General features: G+C 41.8%; 1 protein-coding gene across 1 annotated transcript in view; it reads right to left on the bottom strand.

Annotated features, from left to right (window-relative positions):
• APOLTP (apolipoprotein lipid transfer particle homolog) overlaps window positions 1-26,431 on the bottom strand; it is a 73,719-nt gene that overhangs the window by 37,072 nt on the left and 10,216 nt on the right. Inside the window, exons 10-32 of the mRNA XM_087942341.1 lie at window positions 25,478-25,660; window positions 25,207-25,359; window positions 24,053-24,197; window positions 23,291-23,449; window positions 22,499-22,617; window positions 20,848-21,093; window positions 19,587-19,742; window positions 19,162-19,346; window positions 17,593-17,775; window positions 14,468-14,553; window positions 14,055-14,227; window positions 12,425-12,584; window positions 11,525-11,604; window positions 11,215-11,395; window positions 9,941-10,096; window positions 8,828-8,961; window positions 7,525-7,683; window positions 5,952-6,132; window positions 5,179-5,390; window positions 3,591-3,779; window positions 2,803-2,942; window positions 1,430-1,592; window positions 1,255-1,341 (exon numbers count right to left, since the gene is read on the bottom strand). Of these exons, the coding sequence (XP_087798467.1) occupies window positions 1,255-1,341; window positions 1,430-1,592; window positions 2,803-2,942; window positions 3,591-3,779; window positions 5,179-5,390; window positions 5,952-6,132; window positions 7,525-7,683; window positions 8,828-8,961; window positions 9,941-10,096; window positions 11,215-11,395; window positions 11,525-11,604; window positions 12,425-12,584; window positions 14,055-14,227; window positions 14,468-14,553; window positions 17,593-17,775; window positions 19,162-19,346; window positions 19,587-19,742; window positions 20,848-21,093; window positions 22,499-22,617; window positions 23,291-23,449; window positions 24,053-24,197; window positions 25,207-25,359; window positions 25,478-25,660 (3,630 nt within the window). The remainder of the gene's footprint in view (window positions 1-1,254; window positions 1,342-1,429; window positions 1,593-2,802; window positions 2,943-3,590; window positions 3,780-5,178; window positions 5,391-5,951; window positions 6,133-7,524; window positions 7,684-8,827; window positions 8,962-9,940; window positions 10,097-11,214; window positions 11,396-11,524; window positions 11,605-12,424; window positions 12,585-14,054; window positions 14,228-14,467; window positions 14,554-17,592; window positions 17,776-19,161; window positions 19,347-19,586; window positions 19,743-20,847; window positions 21,094-22,498; window positions 22,618-23,290; window positions 23,450-24,052; window positions 24,198-25,206; window positions 25,360-25,477; window positions 25,661-26,431) is intronic.

Raw genomic sequence — 26,431 nt, 5'->3', positions numbered from 1 at the left:
GAGCCCAAGCTCATGGTCTTCTAGTTGGCTAGGGTCTAGGACAGAGCCCTGTTGAGCCCAAGCTCATGGTCTTCTAGTTGGCTAGGGTCTAGGACTGAGCCCTGTTGAGCCCAAGCTCATGGTCTTCTAGTTGGCTAGGGTCTAGGACAGAGCCCTGTTGAGCCCAAGCTCATGGTCTTCTAGTTGGCTAGGGTCTAGGACTGAGCCCTGTTGAGCCCAAGCTCATGGTCTTCTAGTTGGCTAGGGTCTAGGACAGAGCCCTGTTGAGCCCAAGCTCATGGTCTTCTAGTTGGCTAGGGTCTAGGACTGAGCCCTGTTGAGCCCAAGCTCATGGTCTTCTAGTTGGCTAGGGTCTAGGACAGAGCCCTGTTGAGCCCAAGCTCATGGTCTTCTAGTTGGCTTCAGATCTCCTAGTAAAACCTTCTAGCTCTTTGACCACATGTTTACTAGTGCTGCACATTCACTTACCATTTCCGACTATGGAAACAAGGACAGAGAACTTGTGGACCTCTCTTGTAGACCTATACCTTGCACAACACCCCTCTTTTTGGGGTCTGCTGGCTAGTGTTATTGAGGACTTGAATTCGACAACCCCTGCAGGGTTCCAGAGAAAGAAAGCAATGCAAAACCCAGGGATGACATTGTGAGGAGGGCCATTTGCCCCAGATCCTTCTAGAACCTGAATTATTATTATTATGGGTAAGAAAATACAAGTTGAGGATCTTCATTAGAAGAACTCCAACAAGCACACAGTCCATAATTTGGAGGTCATTTGGCTAAGGTTCTTCTAGAATCTGAACTAGAATTGTGAGTAGGAAAATACAAGCTTGGGACCATTTCTAGAAGGACTCCAATAAGCACGCAGGCCATAATTTGGAGGTCATTCGGCCAAGATTCTTCTAGAATCAGAACTATTGTTGTGGTAAGAAACCTCAAGCTTAGGGCCATCACTAGAATAACTCCAACAGGCAAACAGTCCATAATTTGGAGATCATTTGGCCAATATTCCTCTAGAATCTGAACTAATATTGTGGCAAAGAAAACACAAGCTGTTTTCTTTTTCATTAGGAGAACTCCAACAGACACACGGTCCATAATTTGGAGGTCATTTGGCCAAGATTCCTCTAGAATCTGAATTATTATTGTGGGTAAGAAAATAAGCTTGGGGCCATCGACTGGAAGAACTCCAACAGGCACAGAGCTCATACTTTACATCTGGCAAAATTGTTCCCTTCTTTTCTGCCTCCAACTTACCTGAGTGAGATTCCTCACCCTGATGCACATTTCTGTATTTTGAAGGAAAATGCCACTGTTATATGGATGAGTCAATCTTGCACATACCTAGAGATGGAAGGAAGATAATCCCATAGCTCTTGCGAATGGCAAGGGTGACTCTTTCCCCCGCTTTCTGTCCACGCTCATCACTTACGTATGGATTTTTAGTGGGATAGCCCAAGGTAAGGGCTAGAATGGAGTCTTCCTGCTCGTCAATCACCAGTCTGGTTTCCAAAGAGTAGTGCTTCTCCTTCTTGTTCACCGTGAACGTTTCCTGGAGAAGGAGACTTCGTGGAATGGGGAGACTTAGCGGATGCCTAGGATGCAAAGGAAGAGATGCAGGGGATGGAGATAGGGGCTGCTGAGGGAGGGGTCTTCTTAGGAGAGGGAGAAGACTTGGAGCAGGACTGCCGCCACCCTTGGCAGGATGACTAACAGTTTTAGGAGTTAAAAATGAATAAAAAAATAAAGATAGCAGAACCACTGTCTGGTCCAGGAAGGTAAGGAAGGAGATGGAAGAGGGAAGTACTTGAGGAAATGTCATCAGCTTCATTTAAGGAAAGGTATGTTCATTGTTCCTTATTATATTCAATAGAATAGAATAGGATAGGATAGGATAGGGTAGGGTAGGGTAGGATAGGATAGGATAACAGAATTGGAGGGGAACTTGGAGGTCTTCTAGTCCAACCCCCTGCCTAGGCAGGAAACCCTATACCATTTCAGACAAATGGCTATCCAATCTCTTCTTAAAAACGTCCAGTGTTGGAGCATTTACAACTTGTGGAGGCAAATTGTTCCAGTGAATAATTGTTCTTTTTTTAAAAAATACTTTTCCTTAGGTTTTTTGACTTTTCATTAGGTTTTTTGACCTTTAACAACAAACCATATGTACAATTTTTGCAGTAAGTTGTGGCACATTTACATTTATTGATTAATTGTTCTGTCAGGAAATTTCTCCTTAGTTCTAAGTTGCTTCTCTCCTTGATCAGTTTCCACCCATTGCTTCTTTACCTGCCCTCAGGTGCTTTGGAGAATAGCTTGACTCCCTCTTCTTTGGGGCAGCCCCTGAGATATCGGAACACTGCTATCGTGTCATCCCTAGTCCTTCTTTTCATCAAACTAGACATACCCAGTTTCAGCAACCGTTGTTTATATGTTTTAGCCTCCAGTCCCCTAATAATCTTTGTTGCTCCTCTCTGCATTCTTTCTAGAGTCTCAACATCTTTTTTACATTGTGGCAACCAACACCAGGTGCAGTATTGAAATTTTCAATTAAATCAGAACCTTTTGGTCTGAATTAGGCAATGATTCAAGTCCCTGCAGACTTCTTGGCATTTCTTTTTTTCCATTGCTTCCTTCCTAGAGCTGAGAGAAAGTGACCGGCTCAAGATCACCTAGCTGGCTTTGTGCCTAACGATGGAATCAGAACCCCTCTTCTGATGCTTTAACCACTCCACCTAACTGGCTCACTCAGGTAGCCTATCCCTGCTATAAATTCTAATGGATACGAGAAGGGAACCAAGATACCTGAGGAGAAGAGTTCCACGTTTCTGATAAAGCGTTTTTTCTTTCTTCACTTCTTCTAGCTCTGCCTCGAACTGTAGGACAAGAGGTGGGTTCTTGTGGTCTATCCACACAACAGACGTAGAAATGTTTGATTTTCTAGGCTGAAAACAAGAAGCCATCAATAAGCTATCTAAGAAAAAAAAATCATTATACAATGAAAAGCAAACGATCCTAATTCATGAACACAAAGCTGAAAGGCTAGAGCAGGGCTCTCCAAACTTGGCAACTTGGAGACTTCTGGACATCAACTCAGGGGTGGAATTCTACTGGTTCAGACCGGTTCACGTGAACCGGTTGTTAAATTTGCATCTGGTTTGCCGAACTGGTATTTGAACCGACCGGCTGGCCCTGCCCATTCTTCCCCTCCCTTCCACTCCCAGGAGTCTCCACACAGCCCATTTTCTATGCAGGTAAGTGCAGGGTCCATGTGGAGACTCTTGGAGGGGGGAAAAATGGCCGTCCCGGAAGTACCGGAAATGGGCCTGCTTCTGGCTTCCACCATTTTCGCCCTCCGAGAGGCCTGAGGGAAGCCTCTGAACCCTTGGGAAGGTGAAAAACGGCCTTCCCGGAAGTTCTGGTAGGCCAAGCCCACCATGGCCACAGCCACCCAGCAACTGGGCAGCGAACCGGTTGCTGGGATTTTTGAATCCCACCCCTGCTTCAACTCCCAGAATTCCCCAGCCAGCATGTGCCTGTTCATAGTTCCCATCCCTCCTGTTCTTTGCCAAAAAAGGGAGATATCATTTTACCGCTTCCAAGTGGCAATAAGATGCTGTCAGATTAAATTCCTTCTTTGCAGATGTCAGTCTAAAATGAAGAAATTTGGTGTGTTGATTGTTTTCCAGGAGGATTTCATGCTTTATTAGTTGGCTCCACAATGACATTATTTCATTCTGGCTGTGCAGGAAACCTTCCGTAAAATGATTGATTGTGGATGCCTAATAAGTCAAAAGAAGATATTCTCAATTCTGTCATTTTTGGAAATAAAGAGAATTCTAGAAGCGATGCCTTTTCTTTGTAACACATTGCCTCCCTATTATTTAATCCTGACGCATCTGTTCATAACTTAATAACTTCATGTGGTTGAGCTTGTTAACTAGTAACTTAATTTGCTCATTTTCTAAGTTCTGTAATAGAGTGTAACCTTTGTTTAATGGATCCTCATTTACTGGACTCTGAATACAACAGGCTAAATTTCTGCCTGGTCGCCCTCCAGAAATAACAGACAAGTCCATTTAATCTGAAGTAGTCCACAACTTGAATGTGTGAAACTATCTTGAGACTGACAGAAGAGAAAAGAGAGGGAGTTATCTTTAGTAGATTGCAGAGGTTATTCCTGGCTTTTTGGAGGAATGGGTTCATTGCCCATGATGCTAGTGTCAACTGGTAAAACATTCCTGGCCTACTCCCAAGTTGCCATAGGTGGGGGTGGGGGGAAACTGACGGAGCAACATGGTAGCCACAACCAGAAGCACATGCCATGCGTACCTTCTTCAGGGATGGTATCCCAGGCTACCAGGACCAACTGAAGAGGTGTGATCCCTACAGTCCATGAAAGTGCTCCGTTGGAGAATGTGATTTATGACACACCTTGGGGGGAGGGCGGAAACAGGGTCATAGGTGGGCCGTAAATTACGTGAGGCAGAGCTGACTTCATTTGGGTATGGTGCCGAACATGTTGTTCCTAATAAATAACTGGATTTCTTTTGAAACTTGGCTCTAGGCTCATGGTTTAATTAGGGCATCCGTCGGAATCCTGACAGCTAGCCCTTTGAGAGACTAGATTCAATCCCTTCAAGGAGATCCCGTCTTCATGAGCTGTTTGCTACAAATGGGCTAGAAGTTTGCTAACTCCGTTCTCAAGGTTTGTTACTCTATGCTTCCTTCTTGGTACTAAAACTAACTAAAGGAAATCCATATGAACCTGGCTTCTAGGAGGAGAAATGGCAACTGCCGCAGAATGAAGAAACATCGAGTAGACAGGCTCTTCCAAATTCTTCTCTGGACTAGGAGATGACTTGAGATCATCCCCAAATGCTCCAGACAGCTGTTCCTTGCAAGGAAACTACAATATAGCAGTCTTCAGTAGGTTTACAGTTCTGGGAGAGGAAGGAATAACCACCTTGCTCAAACTGTGACTGGCATCTTTGAAATGGCACTAAGTTCAAATGCTTTCTTCCTAATCGTTTTTGGAAATGGCTCACTAATTGCTCTGCAATTAAAGCATTTCACCCAATATTTTTATATTCAGAATATTGTCACAGTGGATACTTGGCAACGCTCCAGTCTACAATTGCAATGGAAAGAGAGGGAATCAACCAAGAGGAAGAAACTAACTCTCAGATAGGTAGTTGTCGATGTGCGGAGCTCAATTCTGCCTTCCTTCTCAACATCGTGGTCTTTACAATAGAGCTCCAGGATTAAGCCCTTGACAACAAAAGCTTTACCGACGGTTAATTCAACAGTGGTGAAAAAAGCCGACTGCTGGAACTGGTGGAATTTGTGAGTGACATACAGATACAGCCAGGGTGTGTCCATGTTGAATGTACCTGTAAAGAAGAAAACACTTTGTTTCTAAAAGCTGCCCTTTAGGTTTATTTATTTTCTAATAATTCCAGTTGGTTCTTTATATGCGTCATTTAATTTTTCCCATGCAAAGGGAACCACAATGCACAATCTTTCACATTCTTGTGAAAATAAGGAGTTTGAAAGGTCTTTTAAAAATAAATGTGCTTTAACTCTTTTAGATTTTTTTTCTCTCTCTCTCTCCTTCTCTCTCTCCCCCCTCTCTTTCTCTCTCTCTCTCTCTCTCATCTATCATTCTCTCTCTCTTTCCATCCATCCATCCATCCATCCATCCATCCATCCATCCATCCATTTTATTCAATTTCTATAGCCGCCCATCTGAAATACGTGTTTTTGTAAAGTTTTTTCTTGGTTTAATTCTCAAATGTATGTCGGTACAGCAAAATTACATAAATATAAACAATTTATGATGTTTTCTTTTTCTTGACCAACCTCTGAGGCTGATCCTTTATTATATTTTTCCAGTAAAATATCACCACCACCAGGACGAGACTTTCAGTCCATGCGTGTGATCGGAATCTTACCTTCCCACTTCTTCAGCAAACGGCCAGAAACATTTTTCCACTGCAGGTCAGCTATAAAAAGGATGCGGTTGTTATAATGCACCTTGAAGCTGGTGCTGCTTTCTAGAGAAGGGTGGAAAGAAGTGGAATGCTGCAGCCGAGTCCTGTAATCCAGATTCTTTTCGGGCACTTGGATCATGAACTAGAAGGAAAAATCAGTTGTGCCCAAGTTATAGGAAAAGGAAGTCTTTGGATGCAAAGGATCAGTGGCTACAGGTAGCCCTTGATTTACGACCAAAATCAGAGCCAGAGTTTCCATTGCTAACCAAGGTGAGTCATGCCTGAGTTTACAACCAGCTTTGCCACAGTTATGTAGCAAAGCCCTTCAGCTGTTAAATGAATCATATGTGTCAACTCATAAAATAATTCTATGGTCTTTGTAGAGTTGCCAACAGAAAGGGAGGGGGGAGCAGTGCAGTAGCTTGCAAAACTGAAACTGCATTCCATGTGCAGGGCAACCAAAGAAAACCCAGCCGATCAGCTGGGACTCAATGGGAGGCGGAGAAGAGATGGGGTTGGTGGGGCCATTCAGAGGTGGTATTTGCCGGTTCTCCGAACTACTCAATATTTCTGCTACCGGTTCTCCAGAACTGATCAGAACCTGCTGAATACCACCTCTGGAACACATGACCCAGGATGCTGCAATCATCATTGCAGGAAGCTCAAAACAAATGGTGTTTGATAGGACTTTTGTGAAGAAGGCTGGATTGATACAGCAGCTGCCCCAAAGCCTTCGCTATGGGGGGTCTCTTCTCACTTTATCATCACCATGACTTTGCAAAGTAGGTTGGTGGCTGACAGTCAAATGGAGATTTGACTGTCTAACTCGCCTACTCGCCTTCCAACACCAAACAAACCCAGTCAAAAATGTGACACATTTAGTCCTGCTAAGTCCGGAGCCGCAGGTGGCTCTTTCGTCCCGCTGCTGTGGCTCCCTGTCACCAGTCGGCTCCCCAATTGATAGGGCTTTTGGTTAGGACAGGTAGAGGAAAAAGGAGGCCATGCCAGGTGGAGACTCTAATGCAGGGGTGAGTTTCTACCGGTTCTGTCCAACTCTGTAGAACCGGTAGCTCTGAAGAGCAGCAGACATAGAACCGGTTCTATGTCTGCTGATGTTTTTGCCCACCCGCCCACCTGGGCTCTTACCTGATCTTTATTTCCTGATTTTTTTCAACTTCAGCTGCTGAACGAGGCACAGCTGCAGTTAAAAAAAGCAGGAAAAACAGGGCTGTTTCAAAGGCTGCGTCTCTGCACACAGCCTGCTGATGAGGATTTACAGGCGTGTGGCTCACAGCATGCAGGGAAGCTCGTAAATCCCGAACTGGTAGTTAACCCTGTCGTATCCCACCCCTGCTCTAATGGTAGCGGAAATGGACTTCCGGTCGGCAGAGGAAAAAGGACGCCACACTAGGAGGTGGCTCTATGGTGGGGGGAACTGGATTTCCGATTGGCTCCAGAATTGAACAAGGGACCTCCGGTTAGGACCTTTGTGGCTCTTTGTGTTTAAGGTTGCCAACCCCTGTGCTAAGCCTACCTCCATGAAGTAGCTCCTCAGAGTGGCCTGCGAATGATTTTTGAACATCTGGCTGATGATCAGCTTCCTCATATTGTTGGCTTCATCCCAGTGTTTCCCGTAGTTAGCCTCCAAGCGGGAGTGCAGCTGAGTTGCAGTGTCTTCATGCTGCAAATGGACCTGGAGAAAGGTTACAGGTTTCGAGCGTTTAGCATCTTCCTTCCTAGCAACTGCTCTTCCAAGGAGAAACATTTGGGAGACAGTCCTGGATTGTGGAATTTGGGCCAGGTCCTAGTCACCCGTTGTAGAGAATAACTACATGAACCATGGTGGCGCAGTGGTGAGAGTGCAGTACTGCAGGCTGCTTCTGCTGGCTGCTGGCTGCCTGCAATTTGGCAGTTCGAATCTCACCAGGTTCAAGGTTCGTCCTTCCGAAGTGGGTAAAATGAGGACCCAGATTGTTGGGGGCTGACTCTGTAAAGTGCTTAGACAGGGCTGTAAAAGCACTGTAAAGCAGTATATAAGTCCAAGAGTGCTATTGCTATTGCCCTTCCTTCCTTCCTTCCTTCCTTCCTTCCTTCCTCCCTCCCTCCCTCCCTCCCTCCCTCCCTCCCTCCCTCCCTCCCTCCCTTCCTTCCATGGTGCACAGTGGGTAGAATACAGTGTTGTAGACTGTGTCTGCCCACTGCCATCAGTTCGATCCTAACTGGCTCAAAGTTGACTCAGCCTTCCGTCCTTTCGAGGTGGGTAAAAAACGAGGACCCAGATTGTTGGGGGCTGACTCTGTAAAGCGCTTAGAGAGGGCTGTAAAAGCACTATAAAGCGGTATATAAGTCTAAGTACTCTTGCTATAACGAAGATGACTTAGATGGAGATATGCAAGATCTCCGTGTTACCAAAGCAATGGAGAATGAAGCAAATCTGAAATCCACAAAATACGCAGAAGAAACTTCACTCACATACATATAAGAAGGGGAGTAGTATAGCACAGCCAGATGTCAATATTTCTCTGGTCTTTTTAGAGTTGCCATCAGCTTTGCAAGAGCCTGTTATTGCAACCACTCTCAATAAAAGTACTTTCCTGGTCTCATCTACCTGTAAGGGCTGACACTCATCCAGGTAGTTTCTTTCCATCGCTTCGTCCCACCGTTGCCTGCCTTCACGCCCAACTTCTATCCAATCCCCTCGCATCCAATCAGAATACAGCTGGAAGGGACTTTGGAGGTCTTCTAGTCCAACCCCCTGCTGAAGCAGGAGACCCTATACCATTTCTGATATTCCTTCCTGGGGTTTGCCCCTTTTTGGAACCAATGCACCTCTTTACCTTGTGATTGTAAGTTAGACTCCGAGTACAGTGAAATTTGTGCTCCAGATCCAATCTGTAAACATCTGGCCAGCTGTTCTCCAGCTTTAACTTCTGAGTCATGTTGCATTCATGCTGGAGCTTCTTGGCATCTCCTTCTCCGATGAAGCACGCATGTAGGGGTGGAGAAATGTTTTCATTACAAATTGGAATGTTTTTTGACAGCCTTCTCTGTCTTTCCTGATCAGGTGTTTCCCCAAGATTTAGATCAATTCCCAACATCACTAACGATCATGGAACCTGATCCCATAGATCTAAGCTTTCATGCTATTGACTAATATTCTACTCAGATTTGGAATGGGGTAGCCTGATCAAATTTTCCATAAATCCTTTTAAGCATGTATATCGATTTTCCCATTTTTCTTAAGAAAATGCATTAACTGGGCCAACCACCTGACTTGACTCGATTTTAAAACCATTTAATGCTGTTGTTAATGAATCACTACAGTTGTGAATCCAATGACAGGATCATTAAGTCAACTACATGGCCATTAAGTGAATCCATTCTCCAGAATGGCTGTTTTTTTAAAAAAATACCACCCATAGAGATGAGAAGGGAATTTATCTATATATATATATATAAAAGCGAAATACAACTCATGCATCATCACAAAATCTCCAGAACCATAAAGCCTACAAACTTGACATTTGGCACCTATGTTCCTCTTGGCTTCTAGGGGCTCACTAAGAAAGGATTTTCAAAATGACCATCAGAGCATTAGTATTTCCTATATTATTATTATTAACATGCTCTGATGCTAAGTAGTTCTACTCCCCCTCCCCACCTGAAAAGAAATCTGTTCCAAATGCAAAACACAAGTGAAAAAGTTTCAGTTTCACAGCAGCAAGCAGCTTTAGTACAGGACAGTTGAGCTAAGCCACACCCAGGCTCCTTGCTGTCTCCTTCTTGCTCATACAGCAAATACTGTTTCAGTTTCCAAACAGCCCTCAACTCTCTCACACACTGACAGGAATACCGATGGATGCTGGTAGGCAGAGACAGAATTTTCCCCCCTTATTTTTCTCCCCCAAAACTAAGCCTGACCACATAGTTTCAAAACACTAGTACAGTACCAAACAATCCATATTTAATTCTCAGGATATCGGACCAGACTTGTCCTCGTTTTTGCAGAAGGAAAATGATGTGAGATCCAAAAACGCCGGGAATGTGGGTTTCTCCTTCCAGGGAATAGTGCCTTAGCTCATTATTTGCCTTTTTCTCAAAGCACACTAAGAAACAAACACAAAGGCTATCAAAATCAGAAATGCATGACTTATGAACAGGAATACAGGTCGTTCACAACTTACGACGGTTCGTTTGGTCAAATTCGGACACTTGGCAACTGGCATGGACTTAGCACTGTTGTAGTATTCCCGGGGTCATGTGGCCCCCTTTTGCAACCTTCTGACAAGCTAAGTCAATGTGGAGAAAAGCCAGATTCTCTTAATGACTGGTGTTACTGACTTCACCTCTGCAGCCATGCACTTAACGACAGTGGCAGGAAAGGTGGCAAAACTGAGCTAAACTCACTTAATAACTGTCTTGCTTAACAGTAGAAGTTGTGGGCTCAATGGTAAGTCGAGGGCTACCCATATAAACAATCACGCGGGCAGTGCTGAAGGCGGCATTTATTTTATTTATTTTTTATTTGCAAAAAGAGCATAACGAAACCCACAATTTCAGAGTTCTTTAGGGTGGCATTCACTCTTTAGAGCTGGTCTTCAGCCGGTTCTGACCAGTTCTGGAGAACCAGTAGCGGAAATTTTGAGTAGAACCGGAAAATCCCGCCTCTGACTGGCCCCGCCAACCCCATCTATTCTCTGCTTTCCCATGGAGTCCCAGTGGATCGGCTGGGTCTCCTTTGGTTGCCCTGCACAGGAGGACGGAGCTGGAAAGCAGGTTAGTGGGGTGGGGAGGGAATGGAGATTTTACAGTATCCTTCCCCTGCCATGCCCACCATGCCACACCCAGCAAACCACACCCACCGAGCCACGCCCACAGAACCAGTAGTAAAAATTTTTTGAATCCCACCAGTGTGTGTGTGTGTGAAAATGGCTTTCAGCAATCCTACATTAGTATTGGCTTTGTTTCTGCTCCTTTGTCCATTTTTATGAAGATTTAGCATCCACAGGCCATGAATTTTGTGATCAAAATTCCAAATCGTAAGTGGTAGACTACCTGAATAATACTTTTCCAGATTAGGTATTCCTTTTGTTTGTTTGTTTGTTTCTTTCTTTCTTTTTAATCCACATAGCTTTAGCAGAAGATTTATTTAGGCAAGGAGGAAGGCTTTAGGTCTGTCTCCAGTTTTACCCAGGTTGTCTCTCTGAGGCTGCAGTGTCCTTACCTGCAAAGGATGCAGCATCCTTCAACAGGTTAATCAAGGATACTGAAAATGCCACCTTCTGGCCTGCCAGTCTCGTGAGATTTCCTGCAAGAACAACAGGACTTCCATGTCTTAGCAATTTGGCTTCCAGACGGATTGCAAAGCTCGGTTCTCCAGCCACGGATTGCAAATTGGTCCTGCCCTACAGAAATCAGACGTATCTCATTGGTTTTGGTGGATTAAAACATCTGGTCGGAGACCCACAAGCGCCACTTCCTCAGTAGAAGATACATTGACTGGGTCTTTGGTTCCAAACAGGTGAGATACCTACCTTGATGTAATAAATGGTGTTATCATTGACTATCAGTTCCAAATGCCCAACACGAGAGTATTTTGAGATTTCAATTTGGCCTGGTAAAGGCAGAAAAAAAAAAGAATAAGTTAATTCCCGCTTCTGTTTTCCCACGGATAGACAGCCTAATTGCAAATGGAAGGCAACTTTTAGACAGGTAGACTTCAACTCCCAGAATTCCTCAGCCAGCCAAATCTTCAGTTCACAAGATCTTCTCACAAAAGATCCTTTTTCTAACCCCTTCTTAGCTTTCCTCCAGTTGCCTAATTTAGGGATTGAAATTTGTTATTTTTTTAAATAAATAATTGTGAATTGCCCATTCTTTTGTCAATCTCTCAAAGCTTCTTCCAGAGATCTTCAGCTGACTTCTCTCTCTTTTTTGGTTTCCAGTTCTTGGAGACTTGAGGGTTTAAAACTACTTCTTTGCCATGGAATTCTGGGCAGCTTTGATCATATAATTCAAGAGTTTTTAAATCTCATGTTTTCAAATTTTGCAGGAGATGATGATGACATGATGATGATGGGAAAGAGAAAGAAGGTGAAAGAGGAGAAGGAGGAGGAGGAGAAAGAGGAGGAGGAGAAAGAGGAGGAGGAGGAGGAGGAGGAGGAGGAGGAGGAGGAGGAGGAGGAGGAGAAGAAGAAGAAGAAGAAGAAGAAGAAGAAGAAGAAGAAGAAGAAGAAGAAGAAGAAGAAGAAGAAGAAGAAGAAGAAGAAGAAGAAGAAGAAGAAGAAGAAGAAGAAGACAACTAAATAAATATGCTACATGGTGTTCAAGAAGAAATTTTGGAAGCTCTACTGTTATATGCTTCCTGTATGATGATGACTTAGATCTCCCAACGGATGGACACCAAGAAGTTCCAACTGGTCCTCAGTTCTCACCATTCAGTAACATTTTTGCCTTTGGCTCAGTGTATTCAATTCTGATTTTTCTCTGAGGGATGTTCCAGTGGAAGTCAAAAGCCACATTTCTCTTCAGCTCTGATTCCAGACTCCCCATAAAGAAATGGAGCCTGGCTTCATTTGGAATCCAAGAACCTTTCTGGAGAAGAAGAAAGATACATCGTAAGACCAAGTAAAATCTCAAAGTGTGAATTTCAAAACCGACTATACATTACAAAATATAGAAGTGGTCCTTGACTTACAACCATTTGCTTAGCAAACATTTGACATTACAATGGCACTACATAAGTGACTAAAAACCAGCCTTCACATTTACGACTGTTGTACAATCCTCATGGTCACATGATCAAAATTTGGCCACTTGACATATGTTTAAAATGGTTGCAGCATCCTGAGGTCATCTGATCCCCATTTGCAACCTTGCCAACTGCCTTCTGACAAGCACAGTCAATGGGGGAAGCCAGATTTACTTAATGACCGCATGATTCACTTAATAGCTGAAGTGATTTGCTTAACGATCATGTCCAAAAGTTGCAAAATCCGGTGGCGATACCCTTAACAACCGCCTGGCTTAGCAACTGAAATTTTGATTCCAATTATGGTTGCAAGTCAAGGTCCACAAAAATGAATCTTAGCCTTATAGGTGTCATTTCTGTCTATCTGTCTGTCTGTATACCAGACAGAAGTTAAGAACTAGACCATCCTATTATCCTATGTGGTGGACATGTCCAAAGGCAAAAAAAAAAAAAAAAATGGACAAAAATACACACATGGTTAGAGAAAAAGTGAAAGCAACATATAGATTTAAAGCCAGAAATATTTTTGTTAGGTATACTACCAGGAAAAAATATGAGAAAGGGAATATATATTTAATATTGCATGTCTTGACAGCAGCGAGAATTGTATTTTCACAACACTGGAAGAACGAGGAAATTCCTACAGATGAAAATATTATTAAAAGAATATTAGAATGTGCAGAAATGGATAGGTTAAGACTAAAGATGAAAGACAAAGAAAATACAGAATATTTTTTAACATGGGATTTGCTCTATCAATGGTTAGATAATAGAGGCAGAAGTTAGAAGTTGAAAGATTATTAATATGTATAAATAAACAATATTACTATTACTATGTATAAAGTAAATTGACCCAGACAATATACTGTTTACCAAGCACTAACGTATGCTAAAGAAAAACGGATAAATAAAATTGTCAGTTTTGGAAGCCATATTGAGACCAGATGCTCCCACGCTGCCACATTTTGAGCCTGGGAAAGTGGGAGGGGGGAATTTCTCAGAGTATATGTAGTTAGACATAATAACATTCTTTTTCTGATTCAAGGTCATGTTGTTTTGTGCATAAGTGAGAGAAAGTCTCAAGTTGGGACGGATGGTGATTGGGCCATGTGATGTGATGATGGATTTGTAGTTTTTACTTATTGTAAGGAAGCCCGGAACTTTCAGATTTGGGATTCCCCAGATGTGCCAGTTATTATCCAAATAAAAAGGAACCTTTGAGAAGATGTCTGTCTTGGAGTTATTGGGCGGAATGGAGGGTTGCTGGAATACTGACAAAAATATATATAAAAAGGAGAAGTTAAGAATCAGACCTGAGCAACATAATTATATGCTGCTTTTATTAAATACTGCTGTAGGTTTCTGTCCTGTTTTCTTAGCATAACGGTGACTTTCGCTGGTCCAGGGAACGGAAGAAGGAAGCTACTAGTCTTGTCATCAGGGAGAAAAACCTCTGAACACAGCTGCCAGCCAAATGTTTTCGATACTGCAGTTAAAACCAAAAAGGAGAAAACCATTTTTAAAAGTGAAGGTGTCATTCTTTGGTGTCACTCGTCCAGGGAAATATTCTTAGTATCTATCAGCCATATCTTGTTCTAAGATGGACATGCATCATGCAAAATGCTTTGTGATGAGCCCATTTCTTCTAGATTACGTGGAGTTTCTACCTGCGGCTTTATGTTTCAAATGACTTTAAAATAGGGAGCGGTTTAAAAGGATCTGTTACCTTCCTCACTGGTGCACAGGTCAGTTTGGCCTGGAAAACTGTCAATGGTTTTCATTTTCTCCCTTGCAGTAATGTAGAGTTTAGAGCTATAAAAGAAAGAGAGAATCAGAATTCCTATAATGCCTTATAGGAATTCTGCTCACTGAGCAGTTTTGATACACAGGAATCACAAAAACTGTTTCGTGTGGCTATTTGGCACATAATTATCCTACATAAATTAATTAATGTTCTAATCATCATCTACAAATAAGGGAGCAGCAGGATGCTTCATGACTACCCTGTCAAGCACAGCTTCTTTCAGTTGTTGGATGGATCGGCTTTGATGTTATTAATCCAGCGTCTTGTTTGCTTGCTCCTTCTTCTTGTTCCACTAACCATTCTTAGCATCATTGACTTTACCTCTAGGTTAGATGAAATTAGGAGATCTATAGTAAGCTCATCCCATTAGTTCCAATTCCACATTCCAATTATAGAGGATGAGCTTGGCCTACATTTAATTGTTGACTCATAAGTGATTTCCGAGGAGCCTCAAGGAACAGACTCTTGTACAGGGGTTATCTGTAGGATATGGTCAAAAACTGATACACAAAAAAATAGTTCCAATTGAAGATATCTTAGCTCAGGGTTGAGCTGTGGAGTCCTTGGTGCTCTCTGAGCTTGGTGAAAGTCTATGGAGAGTCTCGATCATCCAGGTCCTGGTTGTCCCAAAGGTGCTTTTTCAGGAGGCAACTGGACTTTCTCGTTTTTCTTTGAAGATGTTTCACTTCTCATCCAAGAAAAGCAGCTCTGACTGGTTGGTGGGGAATTCAGAGCATTAGGTTCTTCTCCAGTGAGAAGAACCCTAACCCTAACCCTCAAACTCAAACTCAAACTCAAACTCACACTCACACTCACACTGACCCTTAACTCTAACCCTAACCCTCAAACTCAAATTGAAACTCACACTCACACTCACACTCACACTCAAATTCACACTCACACTCACACTCACACTGACCCTTAACTCTAACCCTGACCCTAACCCTTGTCCTAATCCTATCCTTAACCCTAACTATCCAACCCCAACCCCAACCCCAACCATAACCATCCCCATAATTCTAACCCTAACCCTAACCCTCAAACTCAAATTGAAACTCACACTCACACTCACACTCACACTCAAACTCACACCCACATTCACACTCGCACTCACATTCACACTGACCCTTAACTCTAACCCTGACCCTAACCCTAACCCTAACCCTAACCCTAACCCTTGTCCTAATCCTATCCTTAACCCTAACTATCCAACCCCAATCCCAACCCCAACCATAACCATCCCCATAATTCTAACCCTAACTCAAACTCAAATTGAAACTCACACTCACACTCACACTGACCCTTAACTCTAACCCTGACCCTAACCCTAACCCTAACCCTTGTCCTAATCCTATCCTTAACCCTATCCAACCCCAACCATAACCATCCCCATAATTCTAACCCTAACTCAAACTCAAATTGAAACTCACACCCACACCCACACCCACACCCACACTCACACTCACACTCACACTCACATTCACACTGACCCTTAACTCTAACTCTGACCCTAACCCTAACCCTAACCCTTGTCCTAATCCTATCCTTAACCCTATCCAACCCCAACCCCAACCCCAACCATAACCATCCCCATAATTCTAACCCTAACTCAAACTCAAATTGAAACTCACACCCACACCCACACCCACACCCACACTCACACTCACACACACTCAAACTCACACTCACACTCACACTCACATTCACACTGACCCTTAACTCTAACCCTGACCCTAACCCTTGTCCTAATCCTATCCTTAACCCTAACTATCCTTAACCCCAACCCCAACCCCAACCATCCCCATAATTCTAACCCTAACCCTAACCCTAACCCTAACCCTTACCCCAACCCTAACCCTAACCCTCAAACTCAAATTGAAACTCACACTCACACTCACCCTCACCCTCACACTTATACTCACACTCACACTGACCCTTAACTCTAACCCTGACCTTGTCCTAATCCTATCCTTAACCCTAACTATCCTTAACCCCAATCCCAACCCCAACCATAACCATCCCCATAATTCTAACCCTAACCCTAACCCTAACCCTTACCCTAACCCTCAAACTCAAATTGAAACTCACACTCACACTCACACACACTCACACTGACCCTTAACTCTAACCCTAATAGTTCCACCCTTGTCCTAATCCTATCCTTAACCCTAACTATCCTTAACCCTAGCCCAAACCCCAACCCCAACCCCAACCCCAACCTGAACCCCAACCCCAACCATAACCATCCCCAAACTCACACTGACCCTAACCCTAACCCTAACCCTAACCCTCAATACTGTTCAATTGTTTACAAAGTCTGCACTACTATTATACTATTAATCTTCTCATCACTCTTCTTCTCATCTCATCCCCTCCCACTGGTGTATGACTGTAACTTTGTCGCATGTATTGACTGTTTCCTAGTATGATTTGATTGTACCCTATGACTATTATTAAGCGTTGTATCTAATGATTCTTGACTCCTGACAAATGTATCTTTTCTTTTAGGTACCCTGAGAGCATTTGCACCAAGACAAATTCCTTGTGTGTCCAATCACACTTGGCCAATAAAGAATTCTATTCTATTCTATTCTATTCTATTCTGTTCTGTTCTGTTCTATTCTATTCTATTCTATTCTTTTTTTCCAATATCCTATTTGTTTCCTAGTTTGATTTGATTTGATTGCTTATTGTACCCTATGACTATTATTAAATATTGTACCTTATGATTCTTGACTCTTGACAAATGTATGTTTTCTTTTCTGAGAGCATTTGCACCAAGACAAATTCCTTGTGTGTCCAATCACACTTGGCCAATAAAAAATTCTAACTCTAGCAAAGTGTCTCATCACTCTTGATCATTATTTCAGTTTCTGTTGATGCAGTTCATTTTATGCAATGCGTGGATCGATTCCTGGAAAGCTGAATGTTTTATTTTAACCACAACTCCCATCACTGCAAAACTCCCTGCATTGGCTGGGGACGAGCTGAGGTTCCAGAAACATTTTACTGACCCCCCAGTTCTGTGTATTTTGTGTTTGTTTTACCTGAAATGTAGAAGTTCCATAGTGTCTTCGGGAGTGTTCCAAAAGAATTTAAATTCTTTCCCTTTTTTCACCTGGATTCCTCCATCAAGGTTGGCCGAGGATCTCAAGATGGTTGACCATTTCAAGCCAGTGTTCCCAAGAACTCCTAGAGTTCCCATCTGGGCAGAAATCTGTAGGATAACACTGCCAAAATATATAGAGAAGAAGAGATTGCATTGTAAGAACATTGTTTTAACGTCTTTTTTTTTAAAAAAAATTTTTTTACATGGCTGATGGAATCTCAAGTCTTTGAGATAATATCTCTTCCAACCCTTCTGCAGGTAGTCCTCAACCTATGACAAACAACTGAACCCAAATTTTCTGTTGCTAAGTGAGACCGTTGTTAAGTGAGTTTTGCCCTGTTATTTGTTTGTTAAGTGAATGACTGCAGCTGTTAAGTTAGTAACGTGGTTGCAAATGAAGCTGGCTTCCATATTAACTTTGCTTGTCAGAAGGTTGCAAAAGGTGATGTGATGCCCCGGGGCGTGGCACAAAGGCAACTCAGTCAGATAATCAGTAGGAGTCTCTTTATTAGCTCCAACTTTGCCCCCAATATTCTGGCTACCTTCTGGCTGGAGAAAAACTCTTCCAGTTTTTCGCTGCAGAGAATCAGGTCCAAAATGTGGTCAGAAAAAACTGTAACTATAAGCCCAATCAAGACAAAATGAAGTAATTAGTCCGGCAGGCCAAGAGCAAGAATTCCAGACATGAAGGCACAGCAATAACTCAACACGGTTGGGAGGACGCCAGGAACACAGATAAGCAAAGTCAACACAAGATAAACTCATGTTTGCTCCCAGCAGCATGCATTACTTTTAAGCTCTCTTCCCAGCTGTGGCTAATGAAGGGAATCAGGGCCCTTTCCTCCCCTGTAAGCCAAGCAACCCATGTTGCTCTCTTCTCCATTCCTCCCTGTGTGCCCTAGGATGAGGAGGGGGTGGGCCTGGGTCTTCCTCTGAACTCCCTCTCCCTTGTTCTACCACTTCCCTGCTCTGCCCAGCCGGCCTTTGCCCTTCCCCAGTTTCCTCCACAAGCCAATGGAGCCACACTCCCACTCCCTGTCAGCTGTTCATCTTCCTCCTTGGATTCAGTCTCTGACAGGGGCATGACAGGTGACAACAGGACCTTGGAATACTGCAATCAAATAAATAAACATGAACCAATTGCTAAGTATTTATGGAGATTCTCAGTCATCATGGTTGTCCCAAAGGTGCTTTTTTCATGAGGCAACTGAACTTTCTGGATTTTCTTTGAAAACGTTTCGCTTCTCATCCAAGAAGCTTCGTCAACTCTGACTGGATGGTGGGGAATGGAAGGATTGATACTCCTTGCAGACAGCTGGCCATTTGCAGTTGCATCATGTGACTGTGAGAATGCTGCAACGGTGTGAAAAACAACCCTAAGTCGCTTTTTTCAGTGCTGTTGTGACTTCAAACAATCACTTACAAATGAATGATTGTTGAAGACTACCTGTATTGGGTCGGAAATAATGCAAAGAATGAAGAAAACTAGTATCTGGAAGCTCACTACCTTGGCTTGAGGTAGCCATTGATGAAAAAATGGTTGTGTTTCTTGAAGTTTGTGTCTCCTCTGGCAGTCAGGTTGACGGATATCGAAGCATTAAAACCCAGGAAGGCAGGAAACCCTGAGATGGTTGGAAACAACACTTCTTCTGTTGCCAGGCTCAATCTTTTATTCCATTGGACTTCTTGGCCCTGTTGGGAAGTTAGTAAAAATGATGATAAGTCAACTGACCTGTGGGAGCAATAAAATACCAATTTTTAACACGACTCTGAGCTATTTTTTCTACTACAAACAGGTACGGATGCTGGACGTGGGGAAGCAGAGTGGAAGGAACCGTCTCAAGAAGTTTGGTGGTTGTCCTACTTGAAATTGCTGAAATGGCCCAGAGATCGCCATTTGGAAATGATTGCACTGATCACAGTTTCTCTTACCTTCAACACCTTCATCGTTAGCTCTGCCAGGTTCAAATAGTAATGTTTTGCTTGGTTTCTGAAATCGCCACAGTCAAGAATCGTCAGCTCATTTCCAAAGATTTTGAGATTAACTTTGCATTTGGGCTTCTTCTTTTTCCCCATTTTTGGGGTGAACTGAAGCATAAGCAGAAAGAAAAGAAAAGAAAAGAAAAGAAAAGAAAAGAAAAGAAAAGAAAAGAAAAGAAAAGAAAAGAAAGAAAGAAAGAAAGAAAGAAAGAAAGAAAGAGGGAGGGAGGGAGGGAGGGAGGGAGGGAGAGAGAGGGAGAGGGAGAGGAAGAGGGGGAGAGAGAGAGAGATGACTACATCCAACACAGTTGCAAACAAAATTCTGAAATGAAGTCCAACACTTTGATGCCATCGGGGTTTCAAACTAAGACTACAGTATATCAAGAGCCAGCCAGAGGCAGCTATTAGAGAGCTGGTAATTGATTGCTATCAAGGCTCGGTGGAGACATGATAGCAGTCTTCCAATCCTTGAAGGGCTGTCATAGGAAAAAGGGCACCAATTTATTCTCTATAGCACCTGAGACAGAGGTGGACTCAGGGGTGGGATTCTACCGGTTCTGTCCATCTCTGTAGAACCGGTTGCTCTGAAGAGCAGCAGACATAGAACTGGTTCTATGTCTGCTGTTGTTGTGGCTCACCCGCCCACCCGGGCTCTTACCTGACCTTTATTTCCTGCTTTTTCAACTGTAGCTGCTTTGCGCGACACAGTTGCGGTTGAAAAAGCAGGAAAAAAGGGCTTTTCCAATCGCTGAGCACTTGCACGCAGTGCTGCTCAGCTGTCCAGGCAGCTCAGCGGGTCGTAAATTGCCCTCACGCGATTCGCATAAGGATTGTCTTGGAAGGGTCCCCATGTTGGAGTAGCTCCTAGATTAGATTATTTCACATCAATTGAACCAGTGAGCTTCTGCATGAAAATTGTGCGCTTTCTGCAAAGATACGGGCCTTCTATGAAAAAAATTATTTAATCAAAACCATGCTGGATCAGACCAAGGATGGACAGCCAAATACTATGGTCAAGATAGCTGTAGATTTCTTTTTGTTGCTTTCCGGCTTCAGTCATTCTATCTGTTAGTAGTCCTATCTGACATCTTGAATTTTTCCTGCTTTGATGTGAAATAATCTAATCTAGGAGCTACGCCAAGACAATCCTTGTGCAGGTGTAAGTGATCCTGAATCGAACAAGCGAATACCTATGGATAACACATTCATGTACCTTTTTCACAAAATCATTAACCTTATGGTATTGTCCATGTGGACAATCGCTTTCTGTTCTCAGTGTGGTTTTATTTCCTTTAGGTAGGTGACTTTTCAAATTGAATTGCTTGGATGATGGCTTATTTTGAGGAATCTTGTTCACCATCTCCATGGGAGATTCTGGCTTAACATGCCTTCCTTGGGTGTCTTGAAAGTCAAAAAATGTCCGGACAACATCTTCCATATTCTCCAATCTGACTCCAACCTAAAAAACAGAACAGAATAGAATTCTTTATTGGTCAAGTGTCATTGGACAGACAAGGAATTTGCCTTCGGTGCATAAGCTCTCAGTGTACATAAAGATGCATAAATGATAATAAATCATGATCATCGTCATCATAATACATTCATCATGAATCATAAAATACAACACTTAGTGATAGTCATGGGATTATATTTAGAAGGCCACAAGCTCAGACATTCTGCTGCCTTAACTGAAGGACCATGTTGGCTCCCATCTTAAAACCCTGAATGCTTGGTAGACTAATTTACCTGTTTGCTTGCTTCCATATTTTGCCACTGAGGTTCTATAACCTTTCCTCGCTGATCCCATCCAATGAGAAGGACCATCAATGGAAGGGTTTATTCAATAGTTATGTGACATTGGTTGAATGCTTTTCTTTCAGCACTAAAGGAGGATCTTTTTTATTTTCTCAGGCATTTTAGGAAACCTTTAGAATGATTGAAAAACAATTTCGGAAGCTTTTATAGTTAATCTGATTTTATGCTTCGTGTCCATTATTATCATCAGTACACATTTACTATAATCTCATTTGTCTTTTGGTGCTATGATTATCACTTTATATTGGCTAGTATGATCTTTTATATGAAAGTGTTGACTGATAATGGTTCAGAAGACAGCTGCATAAATAAACACTTGCCATAACCCATTATTGACAAGAAGAACTCTCTCTTTCCCTGATCACAGAAGAGCTGTGAACAATAAATTAGGAAAAATTCTGCCTTATGTATAAATCAGTGCCAGCGGGAAGAAGTTTAGTTGCTGAAATTCTTGCAAACTATCAATTCATCTTGTTAGGAAGTCTCTGTTATGAGTCTAGCCTAGAGAAAAAAAATTACTCTTGACCTGAATTCACGGACTTTATTTAGTTATGAAAATTTATATTTCTGCTCACTTACTCTCCGTAACTCTGGGTGGCTTACAATATATTTTCAATGCATCCATATGTAGTCAGAAACTAATTTTCCAGCTTTTGGAAATCAGCAACAAAGCACAACATAGATTCAAACTGAAATGGTGAATTCTAATTCCACGTATGTAAGATGGATCTGGTTGATGGAAACTTGCTTTCAATATTGAAAATAAGGCAGACTTTTTTACGCTCTCTGAAGAAAGGAAGGTAGCTACGATTGTGGAGGACAAAGCTTTTGATGTCTGCAGGGTAGGAGCCAATTGATTGCTGTTGATTCCTACTTATCTAGAGGGACATCAGCCTGGGGATTCTGGTCATGGTTGGATCAATCATGACCTGACTTGGGAGGAAGAAGTTTCATCTGTTCCTAAGAATACAAATCTGGATTCCTGCACGTGACAAATTTATGCAGCATTATGCCTAATAATTGGTTCATGTGTCTTTCAGGTCACTTGCCTCTAAGAGGTTGATAGCCCGTCCCAGCAGATGGAGGGTGAAATTGGTCAGGATCGAACGTGGGATAAAAGAAGCAGGTGAGAAGATGACCTGAGCCTCAGCATTTCCACTGGCCATCGCTGGAATGGAAAGAGTCCCCAAAAATACTTCAGTTAGAAGAAAAACTTGTCTTGTTGAAGTGTCCAGTTGTGTATACAACACAGCTATATATATACCTGCCTTTAGTGTCCTGATCAGTGCAAGACACATGACAGACCAGGACATCATGGCAGTGAGACAGAACACAATTAATGTTGCTAATTTCTGGGCAACATTTGTTTAATTTGCACATATTTTAACCTTTATTTTATATTTTAAATTTGATGTTGCACAGTATGCCCTATTTTAATTGTGATGCTTCTGGCACAAATGAACAAACTGTGCATCTTGATTATACAGGCTCACATTTCAGATATGTGATTGTTAAGTGACTGTATTTTTTACACAGGTAGAAAATACCTGTATTTAAAAAGGCTCTAAACAAGAAGAATTAACATTCAGATTCTATAGACATTTTTTTTAATAAACTGAAAAAAACTCTACAGAAAATTTCGGATGTCTGAAGAAATGTAATTCAAGGCAGAGCTCAAACAGCCAATTATTGATCATTGTTTGACCAATGATCATTGCCCAAAGTTTAAGACTTAATGCATAAAAACACAAGGACTTAATATTCATTCATTTGTTCGTTCGTTCATTCATTCTTTCATTCATTCATTCATTCATTCATTCATTCATAATGCATTCAGCTACCTGAGTGGAAGGTAACATCTGTGTAGGAAGAAAATTTCCATGTTTCCCAATCATATTCCTTGAGAAGGATGTCTTCAGGAAGAGAGTTCCTAAGATGCTGTTTTAGTGGGTCTTCTGTTCTTAAGAGCTCAGAAAGATGACTCCAGACAAAAGAGCCCACTCAAAAAATATATACAGACACACACACACAAACAACAACAAAACAGTTCAATTATTGGAAAACAGAAGCTAAACCTAATGCGGAATACAGCAAAATTGCTTCTAACTTGATGACTTCAGAGATGCTGGATTACTACGGTTACTTTCATCCTGCAAAAACCTAAAATGTTATGACAAGATTTTTACATTATGTACTTTGATTATCTGAGGCTGAATATTTGGGGCAAACTTAGGCACTATTCTTTATCAATCATAGTGTTCTAATTAAAGCCAACAAATTGCAGATTATTCAATCAACTGTTTAATCAAGATGAGTTTTAACAAAGATAGGTGAACATGCCTATAACCTCTCTGCAGATGTTTTGTACATTATAGTTCTTTCTAAGCGTGTCTTTCTAGAAGTAATGTCTCATTGAGTTCAGTCGCATTTTTCCCCAATTAAATATGGATATGTTTGCAGCTTAACTAATGCAATCATGTATTTATTCATAAATAAGTCCCTTACAATTCAGTGAAACTTGTAACCAAATTCTTGCACTTAGGATAATAGCCAAGTCTTCCAGAGATGGGGAATATCTAGGGAAATAGATATTCTCCTCTTACCTTGGCTGGATCGCTCCTCCTGCAAAGTCCATTTAATGTGATTAAATAAATCTTTGCTAGGACATTTCATGGCCATAAGATACGAAGCAATTCTGATCTCAACATTCTCATCGTAGGTTTGAAACAGCTGGACCAATACAGCACGCTAACATGAAAGAATATAGGGTAAAGAAACAGTTTATCAAATGTTGGCCACATCTATTCATATCTCATTTCAATGTCCCAAGAACCTCATTAACAATAGATTAGCCTTAGTACAAGATTTTGCTAAGGTTTAATGTTCATATGTGAACAGTTCTTATTTTCTGCAGAAGAAACTAACTACTAGGTGTTGGGCAAGCAGCCATTGTGAACTCCTTATTTCACAACATGCATACAGGTTATGTTAACTATTGTCTGAAAAATCAATCGTGCCTTTGTAAGAGATTTGGGGAAGGAGGGAAATCCTAGGTTTTAAATTATGGCTTGCAAATTTAAAATTTCAAGTAAAGTATTTAAAGTAAAGTAGGAAAATGATGGTAAGGTAAGGTAAAGTAAGGCAAGGCAATATGAGAGAGAAGAAAGAAGAGGAGAAGAGGAGTTAACCAATATATATATAGTGCAATTACACTTAGAATATTGCACTCAGTTCTGCTCACATCAAAACAGTGTTATAGAATTGGAAAAGATTAAGAGAGGATTATACTAATGCAAAGCTAGATTCCACTTTCTCTCTGAGGAAAGTTTATAATAACTTGGTTTACCTAACAGCTAAGCTCTAAGGATTTGGGCTTTCATTGTGGAAACCCAAACACTGGGGTCTGAAAATCATGGCTTATGTCTATGCCCAATTTGAGTCTTTATTATCTAACAATCAAACCATGAATGGCTTCTTAAAGAACCGTGATTAAGATAGCCATTGTTACCAATGTAGCATTTTAGCTCAGATCAAAAACTAGTGAAGAAAATACAACAATACAGTAGGAACTCGCTTTAGTAATACTAATACTAGATCCCAGGATCATCCAATGAATAGGAAGAGAGTTGGATCTTGTGGCTATATATTCAGATCCAGCAATCATGTCTTTAACACCTAATTTGCTCCTTTTTTCTCTACCAGACTGATGGTATATTTTATTTAAAATGGGATGGGGAATCAACTCTACATCACCTACGTTGGCTGCACAAGGGATGCGCCGGAAAGCTTCAATGGCTGCCAGCCGGATTTCAGTAGGGTTGGTTTTCAGCACCGCACAGGAACTCAGGAGTGTTGTCAAAGACGTTGCAGCCAGCCCCGCATTTCCAATCGCATTTAAGATCAGTTCCATCTGAGAAGCCCAAGTGAAGTTGAGTGAAACATCCCACAAATAAATCTGGAAGGACAACAACCCTCAAAACAAAAGGAGACTCGGTTTTCTTCACCTTTAACCAAACAGAAGACTCTACCTGAGCAGTTCCCTTCGATCTGGACCCAGTGCATTTCCTCCCTAGGCGTCTTCCCAGAATTTTCATAATTCTCAATACTGCTGGTACTTGGTCACAGTTGGTTCTTGTGGAGCAGAAGTGATGCAGCAAAGACGTTAATGCTAAGAACGCTATTTGCCGTTCTTTGGGTAACTCCAACAGAGGCTGACCAAGAGAGATAGAAAAATAAGTACATTACATTATATTATATAATTGGGGGATCAAGTTAGATTAAGATAGATCTGGAGATAAATGTAATGAAGAACCTCAAAAGAGAATCTGGACAGCATGGCAGAAGATCAAATACTGGGTTGTATTGGGCCAATGATGGGACCTAAAGGAAGGCATTTGATGCCAGACTTAATCAATTATAAAGATTTGGGGCAACCCAGGAGCTGAACTGTAGTGTCTCTATTTTTTTTACCTCCTTTCCTTAAGTTTGAGCACTTTTGACATACGAGCTAAAATTCTGATTCTCAAATTGATTCTCTCTTTATATATTTATTTTTCAAATGTACACCTGCACACTCCTGACAAAGCTAGCTGGTAGTGGTTCACAACATTAGACAACCAGGAAACAACATTAAAGCAACAAACCTATCAATAATCAGTCAGAAAACCAATCATATCACAGTTAAAAATAGCCATGTGTTCAAATATGTGAGTTTTATGCAGGAAATGAATGCCAACTTATAAACACAAGTGTACGATGATAAAAATTGACATCCAAAAAAACTACAGGACATTGTATTGCTTGTTCCTTATATGAATAATCATACATTCTATACTGTACCCATGATTAGGTTTTCAGATAAAGTTAAACCATATGTCCTGTTTAAGATACACAATGTACCAGGTAAATCATTCAGCATACCCCAACCAAGAGACCAGCTGGCCAGCCAGCCAACCAACTAATCAACTGATTGACTGACCGTC

Source organism: Notechis scutatus, chromosome 12 (assembly GCF_049901735.1).
Source record: "Notechis scutatus isolate UNSWTSFEM ecotype Mainland chromosome 12, rNotScu1.2, whole genome shotgun sequence".
NCBI classification, from domain to species: Eukaryota; Metazoa; Chordata; class Lepidosauria; order Squamata; family Elapidae; genus Notechis; species Notechis scutatus.
The sequence above is the reverse complement of the archived record's forward strand: the minus strand, read 5'-3'. Positions and strand labels throughout refer to the sequence as shown.